Source organism: Myripristis murdjan, chromosome 1 (genome assembly GCF_902150065.1).
Source record: "Myripristis murdjan chromosome 1, fMyrMur1.1, whole genome shotgun sequence".
NCBI lineage: Eukaryota > Metazoa > Chordata > Actinopteri > Holocentriformes > Holocentridae > Myripristis > Myripristis murdjan.
In genome coordinates, this window is record NC_043980.1 from 14,214,287 (window position 1) to 14,231,068 (window position 16,782).

General features: G+C 41.6%; 1 protein-coding gene across 1 annotated transcript in view; it reads left to right on the forward strand.

Moving 5' to 3' along the window:
* Positions 1-16,782, forward strand: part of pkn1a (protein kinase N1a) — a 59,950-nt gene extending 43,168 nt beyond the window's left edge. The window contains exons 6-23 of the mRNA XM_030046267.1: positions 2,827-2,972; positions 4,219-4,432; positions 5,633-5,827; positions 6,314-6,423; positions 6,917-7,060; positions 7,510-7,585; positions 8,105-8,240; positions 8,582-8,666; positions 9,683-9,762; positions 10,311-10,386; positions 10,569-10,660; positions 10,983-11,159; positions 12,047-12,109; positions 12,535-12,611; positions 12,790-12,932; positions 13,952-14,059; positions 14,246-14,326; positions 14,774-16,782. Of these exons, the coding sequence (XP_029902127.1) occupies positions 2,827-2,972; positions 4,219-4,432; positions 5,633-5,827; positions 6,314-6,423; positions 6,917-7,060; positions 7,510-7,585; positions 8,105-8,240; positions 8,582-8,666; positions 9,683-9,762; positions 10,311-10,386; positions 10,569-10,660; positions 10,983-11,159; positions 12,047-12,109; positions 12,535-12,611; positions 12,790-12,932; positions 13,952-14,059; positions 14,246-14,326; positions 14,774-14,977 (2,207 nt within the window). The 3' untranslated portion in view covers positions 14,978-16,782. The remainder of the gene's footprint in view (positions 1-2,826; positions 2,973-4,218; positions 4,433-5,632; positions 5,828-6,313; positions 6,424-6,916; positions 7,061-7,509; positions 7,586-8,104; positions 8,241-8,581; positions 8,667-9,682; positions 9,763-10,310; positions 10,387-10,568; positions 10,661-10,982; positions 11,160-12,046; positions 12,110-12,534; positions 12,612-12,789; positions 12,933-13,951; positions 14,060-14,245; positions 14,327-14,773) is intronic.

Genomic DNA, 16,782 nt, shown 5'->3' on the forward strand with positions numbered 1-16,782 from the left:
TTGGCTCACTGCTTAATGTTTTTATACCTCTTTTGATCTTATGCACCCCGCCCGTTTTCTTTGTTGTCTTTGTATTTCCAGCTGCAGGGCTTCATAGTAAAGATTGTAGATGGCATGGGTGAGTCCCAAACCAAGTAAACAATGCATATATGGACAAAACCCAGTACCTATCTCACTGTCCTTGTAATAAAATGAACTGTAAATAGAAAGAAATCAGTGGCCTATGTTTTTCATGAAACGCTGACAGAATCATGCTCATAGTTCCCTTGCTAGACATCATGCTGAAAGACAAAATCAACAAGATGGTGGCGTATGAATCATAGCATGAAGTGTCTTTTCTCTTTTTATCTGTGTTGTACAATTCGCCCTGTGCTGAAGTTCCAGACTGTAGACATACTAGTGTAAACAGATCAATAAGGACCCAGCCTGGGGCTCTGTTACATTTTTCTACCTCTGTCTAGTGGGGACGGAGATACAGAGTATCTCCTCAGTAAGCGTTTGTGCACGTCAGACTGTTTGTGTGTGTGTGTGTGTCTGTGTGTGTGTGTGTGTGTGTGTGCATGCATAAGCATGCATAAAGGCACACCTGGTGCACCAACACCATCAAATTCACATACAAAGACACAGACACATAAAAAAGACTGACAGATGTAAAGTCTCTCTCTCACACTGACACACACACACACACACACACACACTGTGCTCGTGGAATATATGGTGGCAGAGCAGTCAAGGCAATTGAAGAGGCCTGTGTGTGTGTGTGTATGTGTTTGGTATGGTGTCATGTGGGCATTAAAAATATGACAGAGAAACTCAAGTGGTGCTTGGGTAATCCACAGGAAGAAAAAGACATACACAAAGATAGATAAATATCTCTCACTCTCTCTTTGTCTCTTTTTTTACACACACATACACACAAAACACACCTCATTCTGTCCTGCTTGTGCTGGCAGAGCGATCAATGCTATTTCAGGGCAGGTGATTGAGACTGTATAGGGCTGTGAGTGTTGTGTGGACCATAATGGCTTCTGCTGGGAAAAGAGCCTAATTGATGTAGGTCAAGAGAGACTGATAGTTAGGAACAATGTGAAAGGGGGGACAGGGAAGGAGATGGGAGGGGGGGAGAGGGGAAAAATTGCAATTTTAAGGATGGTTTATTCCCTGTGGGGCCATCCATGTATTTCTGGTCATCTCATGCTATTAGGAAAGATTGCGAGTTTGTTTGAAAGCAAAGAAGATAATGGCCATTTGGAGGGATTATTTAAGGCCATACTTGTATCCCTCTGTGTTTTCCCTGTGGAAAGCCTACAAGGTTTTTAAGCATCTTACTTTTCCACAATAATAATATCACAGTGTTTTCAATGGACAGAAATGCTTTGTCTTGGTGCTTAAATGTGTTTCAGTTTTCTACAACTTCCAGTGCTCTTATTTACTTAACAAACACTCAGATGTATATAGCCTACTCTACATTATCTCTCTGGGCATTTTACTATCTCTGTCCTGTATGCCCACCTAACACTCTAATTGTTCATTCTTGGTCTGTTTCTCTCTCAACCTTAAAACACACACACACACACACACACACACACACACACACACACACACACACACACACACACACACACAGAGCGGTGTGTGTAGTGTACACAGACAGACGGTCTCCAGGCACCACACCCGGTGGAGGGGTCATCTAGCAGGGTCTTGGCTCTAGGCAGAACACCTTATTAGGAGATAAAAGCATCCACATCCATCCGCACACCTCCTCCTGCCCCCTTTCTCTTTCTTTCTCTCTTCCTCTCTGTCTCTCTTTCCCTCTCTCTCTCTCCCTCTCTCACTGTGTTTTGACCAGGTCATTAGTCATAAAAAATCATTGTTAATCTCCCTCTCTTTCCTCTTCCATTTTTCCTCTCTCTTTCTCACCAGCCTGAAAAGTGAAATGTACCTATTTGGAGCACTGTTTATGCTGGTTCCTTTTCCTTGGCTCACGCCCTCTCCTCTCTCCTCTCTCTGTATCTGAGTGCTTCATTGTGTGCGCTTACTGTAGCTGTAAATCTGCTCCAGGGTTGGCTGACTCCCTTGCCTTTGTTTCTGAATGAAGGTGTCTAAATTTACAGCATGATCCAATTGTATTAGGTATATCAGGTTTTAGTTTTAATTATTAGGCGTTATCATTTGTTTGTCTAACAGCATTTACTTCTTTATTGGGGACAGAAGATGCAGCAACAAAAACTGAATTAGCAGTACTGGGCTATGATCAGATATGAGGCTTTTCCTGTACTTAAATGCAAAACACAGCTGTGACTGTTGCTAGTAACAGAGAGGAAGGGGTCAGAGGGTGTTAGGGGTGTCAGATCATAACAACTTGATTTCATGTCTTTGCTAGGCAACTGTCTAATTAGACTTAGCGAGCTAATCTGAAGTAAGAAAGGAGATAACTTTGGTCAAAATAAAGATAAAGTTGGTCATTGCTTTGCTTGCTGTTGAAACTGAAGAGCCTGTTCTGGAGCAGGAAATGTAGGTGAATTTAATGTTACTAACCGGGAAACTGTAAGAGGCTCTTGCTTCGCTCCTGGCGCTGCTATTTTTTTCATCGCTCTCACACTGACAGAATGCTAAGAGCGCCCAGGGGAGCGCCCAAAACACATTGCATCCAAAACACAGGGCGCACAGTGTGGAGTAGACATGTGCCTGCCGAGACCAAACCATTGTACATAACTGAATAAAGAGTGCAGTTGTGCTCACTGATATCACAGCCTTATAGCTGTGTAGTGTAATGTATTGCACTCTGATCCATATCTATGTCATGTGACCCTCTCCCTGCTGCAGGTAACCAGGACCTGTGTGGAGTGGAGCTGCGTATTGAGGAGCTGAGGCATCACTACAGGGTGGAGCACGCTGTGGCCGAGGGAGCCAAGAATGTCCTCCGATTGCTGGGGGCCAGCAAGGTGCAGGACAAGAAGGCCCTTTCTGAGGTTAGGCTGGAAACATGCATGCACACACACACACACACACACAAAAACTTCATTTCCTCAATTCAAAGTTGGTGAAGCAGAGGCAACTTCCATTTGCCCCATCAGATCTGTTCTATCACATCTACCTAATGATCTTCATATAAGGCTGCACACAAAGTCTCAGCCTGACCTTCTCCCTGTCTGTCTCTATCAGGAGACCTTTTTTATGCTTCCAGCACTCCAAGCTCAGGCTGTCAGGGTGTCCGTATTAAGCTGAGTAAATGTACAAATTCGTCTTTCTTTTTTCCCCTCAGTTTCGGCTTTCTATCCACGCCAACATGGTGTTTTCAAAAACGCTCTTCAAAGTGAATCTGAAAACACTGGTCTGGTGTTGTAGTGTGTGTATGTGAGTGTGTGTGTGGGGGGGTGTTGCTGATGTAAGACTGTCACGTGACAGGCCATGTGCATAGGCCTGCATGTACTTGATAGGGGACTTTAATAATTTTAGGGCAAAGATTGATGGATGATGGCTTTTGGAAAATGATTTGAATAAGCTAATGTGTTTATAGTGTGGATTGAACATCAAAACAACATATTCAAATAGTGGGGACATGCCAGAATTACCTCAACCACTATTTAACCCAAGTAGGATAATTTCCTGGCAAAATGGAATACATATAATGTCTTTTGTTAACTCATAACTTACCCGCCGTGTGGGACTTTTTTGACATGGTTTCTCTAGCTGCTCAATCATATTTTGCTTAAATCATTCATAACAACCAAAATTGTCATGCAAAATGACTTTAATATGTCTGCTGGGCTTTATGGGTTGTTGATCAATGCCAGCAGTTACTTCACCAGGTGCTGAGATTTCTGGCATACAGAACTCACTTTCTGGCCAATCAGCGCTGTTTAGGGAACTAAAATTTCCTATTCACTGGCAAGCAATCAAACCAAATATTGCAAAGCCCTTCATCTACTGAATGAAAGCTAATAAAGCATCTGTAAGGCAGAAAATTAAATTAAAAAGCAGCATTTTTGTTCAGGTATTTACTGTGATTATATAATACCTCTTTACTTGATAATTCTTCTCGATATTTGCTCTGACTGGAGAGCTTGCTCACCTCTATTGTTAAATTGTGAAATAAACACGGTTAAAGGGTTGTGATGTTGAAGCTTTGCTAGAGACTTGTGTAGAAAGAGGCAAGTTTGAATGATTACCCCATGGATATAAATGTTTATTAAATGGACTCTCACCTCCCCGTAGGCCCAGTCCCGTCTGAGTGAGGCGTCTCAGCGGTTGGACCTGCTGAGGGACTCTCTGGACCAGCGCCTAGCAGAGCTGCCGGAGGACCATCCCAAGGCCAGCGTCATCAAAGAGGAGCTGGTCCTGGCCTCCTCGCCTGCCTTCAGCTCCCGTCATGGCGCACCCTACCTCCACAACCAGTACAGCACCCTGAGCAAGCCCTCCCCTCTCACCGGTACAGTTTTTGCAGACACACTGACTAAAACATAGAGGTCATACGCACATCTACACAACCCATATGCAGTAGGTGCTCACTTAATCCTCAGTACACACTGGTAAGACGAAGGCACACAGTGTGTTGAAATGCATCTCTGTTACAGCATGTCAGGGACTTTATTTCCTGGATTAGAAGGATCAAAGAGCTTACAACATCCAGGACAATGATGTTTGCAACTGTCATTGAGACAGCTAGTAATGTATCATTTACTGAGCCAGTAAGATCACAGAGCTGTCAAAATCAAAAGAGCTACTGTTTGTGTAATCATATCCTTGATCTTTGGGATCTAAGGTGAAAAAGAATAACAGCGGATCATCAGAAAGTAAATAAGGGTTGCACTGATGTCAGCTTATTCAGGTAATGATGTAGGATATCTGCAATACATGGGCTGCCATTAGTACCACAATAAGTATTTTGGCTCAGAAACAATGACAGTACAACAGAGAAAAATAAAAAAGCAAAGGTCATTGGTCAAAAGTCAGTTACACGATGATAATAACCAATAACAATCAAGCATGATTTATTTTCAGTTCAGGTAAGCAGGCAGAGCGAGAACACAAAAAAACAACAGGAGACTCATTAATATGATGAGTGAGTTGATATGATTATATGAATAACAAAGTGATTATATGATGTTTGATTAACAAATGATCTCTGGGGAGTGCAGTGCAAAAACAAAACAGCAATTATTGTTTAGCCCTACAGTTGCTGCTAAAATAACAGCCAATCACCACTTTAACCTCATAAAGAAATGAACATAAGGTGAAGAGAGGTGTCTGCAGGTCTTTAAAAAGTCTTAAAATGTATTAAATTCTATTTTATTTAAATACAAAGAATATTTATTCCATCAGCAGCTTGCTATCTTTAAAACTAGTCTTTCAGAATCATAACCAACCATATTCCATTTTAAGGCTGACATTAGCACAAGACTGAATACCTTTATATTTGCTTCCAATGCTCATTCGAATAAGATGATGCTTCCAAAAATCTCTTAAATGTTGGTAAAATTTATCTTAATATCATTAAATTTAACTTTCTGATACCTTTAGATCCCTGACAGACAGTCAGTGCTTGATTTAGGGATTTGTTTGGCCACTGCCACATAACATGTTTGGTCAAAAGTTGGTTGCTCCTGACATGTGTTTGCTGTGTCCTCAGGTACCTTACAGGTGCAGCTGCTGGGCTGTGTGGGGCTGCTGGAGGTCGTCCCAGGTCGCAGCAAAGGCACAGCCGTCATGCTGCCCTGCTACAGCCCTGGAGACACCAGGTCCTTCATGAGGGGCAGCAAGGGACTGTACGGACGCAGCGGCTCTGTCAGCGGGAAGACGCCCAGCAAGACAGACGAGCTCTCCTGTAAGTGTGTGTGTTTGTGCCCTTATACTGATATCCTTGTGAGAACTAGCAAAGACATTTTTGCAAAGTGAAGTCATTTCACATTGATTTTAAGGTTAGTTATGAGTTCAGACTTGGGTTCAGGGTTTTGTGTGTGTTTCATGCTCACACGTTATCTGTATTCGTAATGGCGAAGCTTTATCTACAAACTTAGCTAATACCCTGAGCATGCACTTCACCAACAGCTTTTTCAAGTTCTCTCACTCTTCTGCGGTTTCTCCAAGGAAATTAATAAGGAGCTGTAATCAATAATTTAATTGTACGGGATATTGTAGAGTGAGCATAGATTGCCTTTTTGCACAGCTCAGTGCTACTGTGAATCATCAAATTGCTTGTGAACATGATTTTGCCTCTAATGTAAAGTGCAAGGCACAGGAGTTTCAAGCTATTGAAGAAATTTTGTGTGTGTGTGTGTGTGTGTGTGTGTGTGTGTGTGTGTGTGTGTAGTGGAGGTGAGTGCGGTGCTGAAATTAGATAACACCGTGGTGGGACAGACAGCTTGGAGGACTGTGGGAGAACAGGCGTGGGACCAGACCTTCACCGTGGAACTGGAGAGGGTCAGCACACACACACACACACACACACACACTTACACACACATTGCATGCAAGTGTCATTCGAGAAACACTTACTTTGGCTTTGGAAATAATTTCTATTGATGTGAATCTTGAATCAAACTGTGATTCGGTTTGATTCATGAGTCAGTCCTCTGTTAGAATGATTCAGTTAGATTCAAGTTTGTGATTCAAGTCAAAAAATATATTCAGTTCTTATATCATCGTTCATCTTTCCTCTGAAATATCTGTTTTTGGGGGGCACGCAACAGAATTACTAAAGGTTTTTTTGAGTTGCAAATGAATCAGTTCAAAGCATTTCATATTGCTATCTCAACAGATCAATGCAACTGAAATGGCAGAATTTATAATCAATGTAATGAATGATTTGTGGCACCCCTACTTTGTTCCTTTCCACCCCAAAAATAATTATTTCTCCTGTCTGTGTGTGCACCACCTGCGGGTTCCTACGTGTGTGTGTGTGTGTGTGTTACAGTCGAGGGAGATGGAGATTGCAGTGTACTGGAAGGACTACCGCTCACTGTGTGCTCTGAAATACCTGAAGCTAGAAGATTACCTGGACAATCAGAAACACCGAGTTCAGCTGGAGCTAGAGCCACAGGGGCTGCTGCTTGCTGAGGTGCACACACACACACACACACACACACACTAACTGCTACCCAGACAAGAGCATAGATGCAAACACAAAATGAAACTGGGATGGACACACACAGAAAATGGAAGACATGCAGGTGGCCTGAAATACATGTGACACTCTTAATGTGAATGCTATAAATACACACAAAGATACTCAGACACACACACACACACACACACACACACATTCTGTCACACCAACAAACACATTCTGCCACAAGCACCTGTGCCAGAAAATCTTGCTTTGATATGTCATACTTGAAAGGCCTGTGGCTTTCACAGTATCTCGGTTTCATGAATGAAATGTGGATGTGTCTTTGATGTTAACGTGTGTATGCTGCGCCTGTGTTTTTGTGTGTGTGTGTGTGTGTGTGTGTGTGTGTGTGTGTGTGTGTGTGTGTGTGTGTGTGTGTGTGTGTGTGTGTGTTGCAGGTGACCTTCTTCAACCCGGTCATTGAGAGAGTACCTCGCCTCCAGAGGCAAAAGAAAGTATTTTCCAAGCAACAAGGTAAGGAAGAGACAAGGCCAAAACTGAGTAAGAAAATTGAGGAAGACACTGAAATGGAAATATGCTCTCCAACACTCCACTCCACTGCCACTGTTCTGTTTTCTGTTGTGATGCCTTTTAATTTGCATGTGCAAAAGACCTTTTTAGAAGAAGCAGAAGCAGCAGTTATGCTCCAGCTTCAGATCGTCTAATCTGGAGAGTGAATGTGATTGGAAGAAATTCAGTGCATTACTCTTTTACCTTGTTTTAATATAGAGCACAGTACCCTCTAGTGGTGAGTGATGTTATTGTCTTTTCACTCGGATGCAGCAATGACAAAAGGTTTTCCATTGGCCTTGGATTTTTTGGAATATCATGGAATTTAGAAAGTTTTTTTTTTTTTTTTTTCTTTCAAACTTGGGATTTCTCTGGGGAAGTCAGCAGTTTATTTAAGTTGTCATACTACTGAATTTTTGTTTTGTGATCAGGAGTAATTGAATATAATTTTCATGGGGGGTGTTTGTGTGTTTGTGTTTCCAGGCAAGGCGTTCCTGCGGGCTCGTCAGATGAACGTGGACATCGGGACGTGGGTGAGGCTTCTTAGGAACGCCATTCCCACCGTCAACAACACAGGAACCTACAGTCCCAACGCGCACAACCTATCACTCAACACAGGGTGAGACACACACACACACATACACACACACAGAGCTCATGCACACTGATTTACACACATTATACACAAGTACACACTACCAACAATGATTGCAGTCAAAAAACAACGGAAACCTGCATGTAGAGAAGTTTGATAGCTTGTCGAACAAACATGGCTATCAAACAGAGTGATGTTTCTGGAACCTTTTTCCCTTGTGTTTCCCGCAAAGTGTAAAGCATACGATGCTTTCTCTGCCCCACATCTAACCACCCTTTTGTGTTTCTCTCTGTTCATTTGTCTTGTCTGCATCACCATATTGGTCTTTGTGTGTGTGTGTGTGTGTATGTGTGTGTGTTTTCCAGGGAGATCTCAGTGGAGAAGCTCAGTCTGGACAGCGACTCTCCGATTAGGGGCGATTACAAAAGAGACACGGATATACACACTCCGGTGAGATAAAGAGAAACGGAGAAATTCTCTATCTCAGTGAGAGAGGCTCTTGTTTGAACAATATGCAGTGTGATAAATCCACCGCGTTAGCTGTGGGATTTAGGAGAGCAAAGTGAGGGGAATTCTCTTTTTTTAATCAGACATTAAAGGCTCAAGAAAAGATGAGCTATGCTGCCTTAAAACCACAACGCTGGATTGCCATTTGTTTGTCAATTTGATTAAATATATATAATTTATATTTTCCATTTCAGCCTCAGTGGAGTCTATCCTCTCAGATATTTCTGTGCGACTTAGTGAGGTTTCCAGTCTGCCACAATCTCTTTGTGGAGCTCAAACCATCAAAAATGTGCATGCAGAAAACATAACAGCAACAGCTCTTCCCGAAAACATTGACACTGATATCTGACACAGCCTCGGAGGTTATGAGTTTGTTGCGAACTATTTCCTGCTAGAGTTCACCTCTAAACGGTATAAATGTATCTTGAATTCTTATACAACACTGGCATATAGATTGCCAGTGTTCTTCAGCAGGAACTAGTTCCCAACAAAACTCAGACTGGAAACCTCAGCTAACCACGCAACAAAATATCTCGATAGACTCAAAGCCATTCGTTATGGCAGTGGAAGTTATTTTAAGCTGTAAAAGGTGTGCTTAAATATCTGTTGCATTTAGATGTGAGCTTACTGGAAAATTGCATTTTAAGTTGCAATGGAATGAAAAACGTCATGTCTCTCAAGAAATAATGTACAGTATGTGCTCCAAAATCAGTGGTCAGTTTTATCAATTTAATGAGCTTAGAAACAGGACCATATGAATTGGACGGCTGTTTCTGTTTATGGTCCAGATTGTTGCAGTGAAGCGGTTATGGAAGTTTGTCATTTGTCTTCCATCTTGCCCCCCTACCCCATTCTCTCTCTCTCTTTTTCTTTCTTTCAATCTCTTCAATCTTCTCTGTGGCTTTGTGTTTTTCTGTCTCTGTAATCTCACACAATCTGCCACTTCCCATTTCTCCCAGGAGCGTTTGCCAGTCATCGAGCCCTTCTCCCCCCCTGACCTCACCCCCGAGTGCCCCGTCCGAACCCCCTCTGTTAGCAGGTTGTTTTCTCTGTCTCGCACACACACACGCACTCTCACACAGAGCCAAAGACACAAAGACAACCTATCCTCATTTATTCATTGTCCTCATTATTTAATTCAGCTGTGATTAGTACTGTGCTGTCTTTTTGTAACTCTCATCCTCTTAGGTCTTTTCTGTCATTATCCTCTTCTTTTCTGCTGCAATGAAGCTTGATTAAATAGTATCCAATGAAAACACGCACATGCATCGGTGTAGGCATGAATATATTCAAATATAAAGAGTACATACACATCTTGATAATCAGAAAATCAAGAATAGCCATCTGTCAGCTTAATCACAATTTCAAATCAATACCTTTATATGCCATTTAAAATACATAGCATATAGCATCTGCACACCCATAACTACAGTTTCATTTCTGCTATGAAAAATCAAACTGCCAAGTATTCTGAACAGTCTATAAATCTGTTATTTTTGTTACATGAATCTATACCATGCTTCACCCACTATGTTATAATATGTGTATAAATACATTCCCACTGACTGTGTGTATTTGTTTCTCCAGTAAGCAGAAAAAAGATCCTTTGTGCCTCCAGGACTTCAGGCTGATCGCTGTGCTAGGCAGGGGACACTTTGGCAAGGTACTGCTGGACAAATGTGTTTGATATGATTGTTTTGTAACATGGAAAAATTCTTGTAAATAAACCTTTTTTTTGTATTTTTTTTTTTACACAGTATATATCATGTTTGTGTTGGTCAGTCTAAGAAAAGTTAAGGGGGCTCAATCACAAAAAAAGAGCTTTTACATGTATCTGTTTACTAGGTGTTGTTGTCAGAGTACAAGAAGACAGGCACAATGTACGCCATCAAAGCCCTGAAGAAAGGAGATATCATCGCTCGGGATGAGGTGGAAAGGTGTGTGTTATTGTGGCGCTTTGGAGCTCCAGTAATACATTTTACCAGTATCTATTTTCTGCCTATTTAATCTGTGCTGCAGTGCCTTATTTAACTGTGACTGCATTGTATTTGTGGGTTGAGGGTGGGTGTTTGATTCACCAATATAAGTACTATCTAATTATGTTTAAACATCCCTTATTCTTCCCTCTGTACCTCTGTTTCTACCCATCTATTTCCTCCCACTCAATCTGATTTGTTTTTCTCTCCTCCTCCCAATCCTCCTCCCCTTTTTCCACATTCACACTTATTACCATCTCTCTCTCTCTGTCTCTCTTTCCAGTCTGATGTGCGAGAAGCGCATCTTTGAGACAGTGAACACGTCACGCCATCCATTCCTGGTCAACCTGTTTGCATGTTTCCAGACGCCAGAGCATGTGTGTTTTGTCATGGAGTACACAGCAGGAGGCGACCTGATGATGCACATCCACACAGATGTCTTCACCGAGCCACGAGCCGTGTGAGTGTTTGCATATATGTGTGTGTTTTAGAAAGAGAGACAGAAACAGGGGTATAGATAAGTAAATGCCCCTTTTCAACCTTTTTTGCATGTGTTTTGTTTCTTATTGTATAACCTCACATGTGTGTATGTGCCCACGAGATAGAGGAGTCTGTATCTCTTTAAATTAATGTTCATGTACTTGATTTTTCCCATAAATTGAGGTTCCTACACTGCTCTTGAAAGTCTAGAACAGTATGGGAAATGAATTTGATCATTTTCAGGTCATAAAGTGTGATTAATCGCTATAAAAGGTCTCACCAGACCTTGGGATTACACTGTCTTCACTCTCAGTAGCTATATATTTTATGTACTTGTCACCCGACCCTCAATTTGCTAAGAAAAAATGTAGAGAATAAAGGCCTGTAGTTTAAAGTCATATTGCCTAGCCATTATCAGCACTAATCATTTTGAACACTGACTAAAACTTAGTTAGGAAAACAAGGCCTAGAAGAAGCCTGGAATTTAAAAAAAGCATCTCTATTGTTAGAGATGGACCAGAAAAATCAGCAATTTGACATATCAGTCAACAGCTGACAGCTTGACAAGGCTTCTGTTTCTGTTGTAATCTCCTAGATTAAGGTAACCACATACTATGTGGTCCACAGATCAGCCAATTACAATGTGGAAGTTTCATCATTCATCTGAAATATATCAAGCAGAAGTGAAAACTTTTGTTGTAACACTATTGACACCACAGTTGGGAGTCAGCAACCTCAAATCAGCCTCAAGCACTATTTTGGAGATGTGGTCTGAAAATAGAATGACTATCATATATCATGTTGCATTCTTAATATTTTCCCTAAAAGCAGGTGGATATTAAATGGCAATTCATTTTGACTCCACAGGTTCTATTCGGCCTGTGTGGTTCTTGGACTTCAGTTCCTCCATGACCATAAGATTGTGTACCGGTGAGTGAAACAAATGCAAACCTGTTTCTGCAAATGATGGTTAGGGTATTTAAAGATGTTGTCTGCATTTGTCCAAAAAGCCTCTGCCTCATTAGGCTTTAAATTTAGAGAATTTGAAAGTACAGGTTGATGGCATATCTAGGTGATAATAATGCAAGTTACCGGTAAACGATTTTTAAAAAAATTATGTATCTATCCCTTTAATCATATTTTCAGTGCCATTAACACTCTGTATTGGTTGGTCTGCATGCACCATATGTCCTATTAAGTCTGATACTGAATGCCATGTCCTGCAGCTAGTCTGTCAGTCCTGTTTTCTGTCATTTGTCAACACCTTTCAGCTTGGTCAAATTCATTCTGCACTAGCTGTAATTTATGAAATGATGATACTCTAATGGTGATCTGCAACTCTCATCCCTCTCCAGAGACCTTAAGCTCGACAACCTGCTGCTGGACACAGACGGTTATGTCAAGATAGCTGACTTTGGACTGTGTAAAGAAGGTGGGTGGTTGGTGTGATGGTGCTCCTGAGTGGAGTTTGCTGCTGAGATGTTTCCTTTGTTTTCTAACAGTGTAACTTTTCAAGGAGGAAGGGTATGAATTCAGTTTGTGAATACTGGGCATGCATGTGTGTTTATGGTACAAATTATCAGTCTACACCCTGCTCTCCTGTACTGTAGGGATGGGTTATGGAGACCGTACCAGCACTTTCTGTGGGACCCCAGAGTTTCTGGCCCCTGAGGTCCTAACAGACACATCGTACACCAGGGCAGTGGACTGGTGGGGACTGGGGGTCCTCATCTATGAAATGCTGGTGGGAGAGGTGAGAACACCAGCACATATCATGTTAAAAAGCAACTTAAGTACAATGCGTTTCAGAGTAAAAAATTTTTGCTGGAAATATTTTCTCACTGAAAACAATTTGTCAGTTTCTAAGTCTAACCAAGCTGAATAAAAGAGCAAGCTTTTATGACAGTGTAACAACATCAACCAATTGAAAGCAAGAAAACAGGTCAGGTGACCTGTCCTCAACTGAAAATATTCATCTTGACCAGCCTCTTTTACTTTCCCTGTTTGAGTAAACAAGCATACAGTCATTTACATGCAAATTGGCCTATTTTTGATAACCTGGTGATAGAGTTAATCCAATATAACCAACAACCATAACTACAAGGGTTATTAAATAATAAACAACTTGGAAATAATAGCTGTGCCAATACCCAGTCACCAGTAAAAGATTTTATTTTTTGCTAGCTGCATAACCCTATAATACACCCCTTTTGAAAGTGCAGTAGATAACCTTGAGAAAATGACACAAATTACTACCTTTTCAGTAGAAAATATGAGACCAAGATGACAATGATGGGAACAGTGTCATTTTTTTCATCCATCTTCAACTGTCAAATTTGTCAGTTAGAACTGGCCATTCCCCTGTTTAGCGATTGCCCAGCTGTTCAAATTCATTGTTCATTACCAGCATATTTTGCCACTGATTTGCCCGTGCCAGTTGCCAGTGTTCATCAGGGTTCATTCAAGAGGAAAACACACTCCTCTAAGTGGAGATAAAACATGGGAATCACTCAAACTGGAGTTACAAGGTTTTTACATTACAACAGTGCAATATGTAGCATGACTGTGATGTAAAGCACTCTGATGTCGATTCTCATGTTAGCTGATAGCATGAATGAATAACATGTTCACTGTCACCAACACAGGGATTTGTGGTTTGAAACAAGCTTGAAAAAGGACTGGATAAAGCTGACTTAATGTCCTTTTGTGTGTCACCCTCTGCGTATGTGTGTCTGTGTGTCTATGTCTGCGTGTGTGTGTGTGTGTGTGTAGTCTCCTTTCCCAGGCGATGATGAGGAGGAGGTGTTCGACAGCATTGTGAATGATGAGGTCCGCTACCCACGGTTCCTCTCCACTGAGGCTATTGGCATCATGAGGAGGGTGAGAACATGCACGCATACACACAAACTCTCACTCACTCACTCACTGACACACACTGCTCACACACACTGACAGCTCTCTCTCACTTACTTCACACACTCAGATCAATTTGTTCTTTTACTATGGCATGCCCCTCTCATTTCTTCTCAAATGTGTGTGTGCGTGTGCGTGTGTGATCACGAACAGCTGTTAAGGAGAAATCCAGAGCGAAGATTGGGCTCTGGTGAGAAGGATGCAGAGGAGGTGAAGAAACAGCCATTTTTCAGGGTGAGAAGGACACTACACACTCTTTGCCTTCCCGACACTCAGAGTGACTTCCAGCTTTGTGAAGCTCTGTAATTACAGTACAAAGACAAAATAAAGGGAACAATGCAAAGAACTAGGCAAGAATGACACTTTCCCTTTACATTTTTAAAAGCTGAAATTCATCATGTTTTTCATTATTATATCTTTATGATATTCATGTGTATACATTATGTATATAGAGAGTATGGCTTGCACAGCCTTAGTCTATATACTATATATATTCAAGTTAGCTGGTTGGTTGATGACATTTTCACTCAGCTAGACATGTAATGCTGCCTTATCTTTACTCTGGAGCAATAATGCATGGAGGATTACAAATTTCAGCTTTAACTCCAGTCTTTACACTGCATCACTTGTTTCAGTATTTTCTCCTCTCTTTTCTCCTGTCGTCGCCTCCTCTCCCTGCAGGCTGTGGACTGGGAGGCGTTGCTGCAGAGGAAGTTGCCCCCTCCCTTCGTTCCCACCATTGGCGACAAGGAGGACGTCAGCAATTTTGACGATGAGTTCACCACTGAACCCCCGACCCTCACGCCTCCCCGCGAGCCCCGCACGCTCTCCCGCAAAGACCAGGACAGCTTCCGAGACTTCGACTATGTCTCCGACCTCTGCTAGATGGGGATTCAGAGGCTCGGCGGTCACAGGGGCCGTGAGGAAGGTTCGATTAGAAGGCCTCATAGCGATTTCGTCAGGGGCGGACTGACAGTCTCTACTGATCAACACGTCTGTCTGACTGTCTGCCCGCCTTCACACTGTGAATGAATGTTAAGAGACTGAAGATGGTTGGTCTGTGATGTTTTATGTGTCTGTAGGGATTAGGGACCTTGAACTGAGAAAATGAGAGAATTAAAAGCTGACGGGGAAAATGAAGTTCTATCACATTTTTCTACAAAAGCGAGGACAAATAAATATGGCGTTGGACGCACCACCTCCTCCGTTTCTACACACGCCAGTGACTGCTGTAACGAACCAGCTCGTACTTAATGTATCTTGCAAAACATTTGCCCTTTAAATGCCTCCTCCCATAATCTTTTGTGTCAGTGTAGTTCTCTGTCCAGCTGTGAGAGGAGGAGGAGCTCGCTGTCGACTGGGGGCTGACAGTGACAGGGGTTTGGTGCATGGCCTCTCATACCGATGCCTTACATTTCTACTTGTTCCATAGAAATGCATTTTGTTTTTATTTTGTGGTCCATTGTGTACACTTGTGGTTCCCTGGTATGCAAGAAGAGTGATGAGATATGTTACATGAATATTCATAAATGTTATTCTCTGAAAGGGGCAATTTGTCAGAATGATCAAGTGGAAGCAAGTGGAATCAGTAATGCGCAGAGAGAATTTGTGCTCGTCAAGGTTTTTCATCACTCAGAAGAACAATCACATATGTATCATGATGAGAGTAATACTGAATCATGCTGACCAAGGTTAGCCATCTAATGTGTGAATTAAGGGGTATAGAACCACTGCTCAAGAGACTGTAAGACTATTTCAAAATACAATCCCTAATGCTTTCACAGCAATAGACCTATTTGTAACTTCTTTTTTTTATTATTTGTGTTGCTTGAAATTTTAGTTTATATGACAAAGGTGTTTTTAAGAGTCATTTAATGAAAAGTAACTTGGGAATTACAAGGAGTTGATATCAATGTTGTATCTTCAGCCCACACTTGTGCTTCTGGTTCACCAAAACTTTTCCAATTCTCCATAAGCATGGACAAATACATGGCATGCATTCCAAATTCATTGAATTAGCAGTTCTTAAATTGAATGAATGAATCCAAACACTACAACTTGATGTACTTTATGAGAATGAGACAGAAATCCCGCCAGTCATCTACTGTACATGCATCTATTGTTCAGGTGTCACTTTATTAGAACTTCACCGACCAACAGGTTAAAAACTGGTTCTTGATCAGATTATTGTGGTGGCTTCACGCGACATTACAGGGTTTAGTTTCCTGTCTTGTTAAGATCATCTTTGTTTCACTGGAAACCAACTTGTATCTCAGAGCTAAATCCAAATGCTTTTGTGCAAATCTGGACAGCTGTCAAAGCAAAAAAAACAAGACTGTGTCATTAGTCGCTTTAACACTGCAGGGCCAAGTGGAGATTGTCAGCACAACTTAAAAGTATATCCCAGCTGACAGGTTCTCTGGATTGACAATGCGTTTCTAAAACGACGTGAACATCATCTAGGGTAAACAAACTCATAAATGTCATAAGAATGAGCCAGTGGCTAGGTTTGTTTCACCCTGTAATGGAAACCAGACTCTAATACCATACCTTGTCTGTGTTAGGGGGAAGTTTGTTGTGAAGGTGTATGTATGATGGTGTGGATTTTACCTATCTTGTGTACGACAATACAAAACCATGTGAAAGTATGAGATGAGTTATTTTATAAAGAAAACCTGGTGAGAAAATCA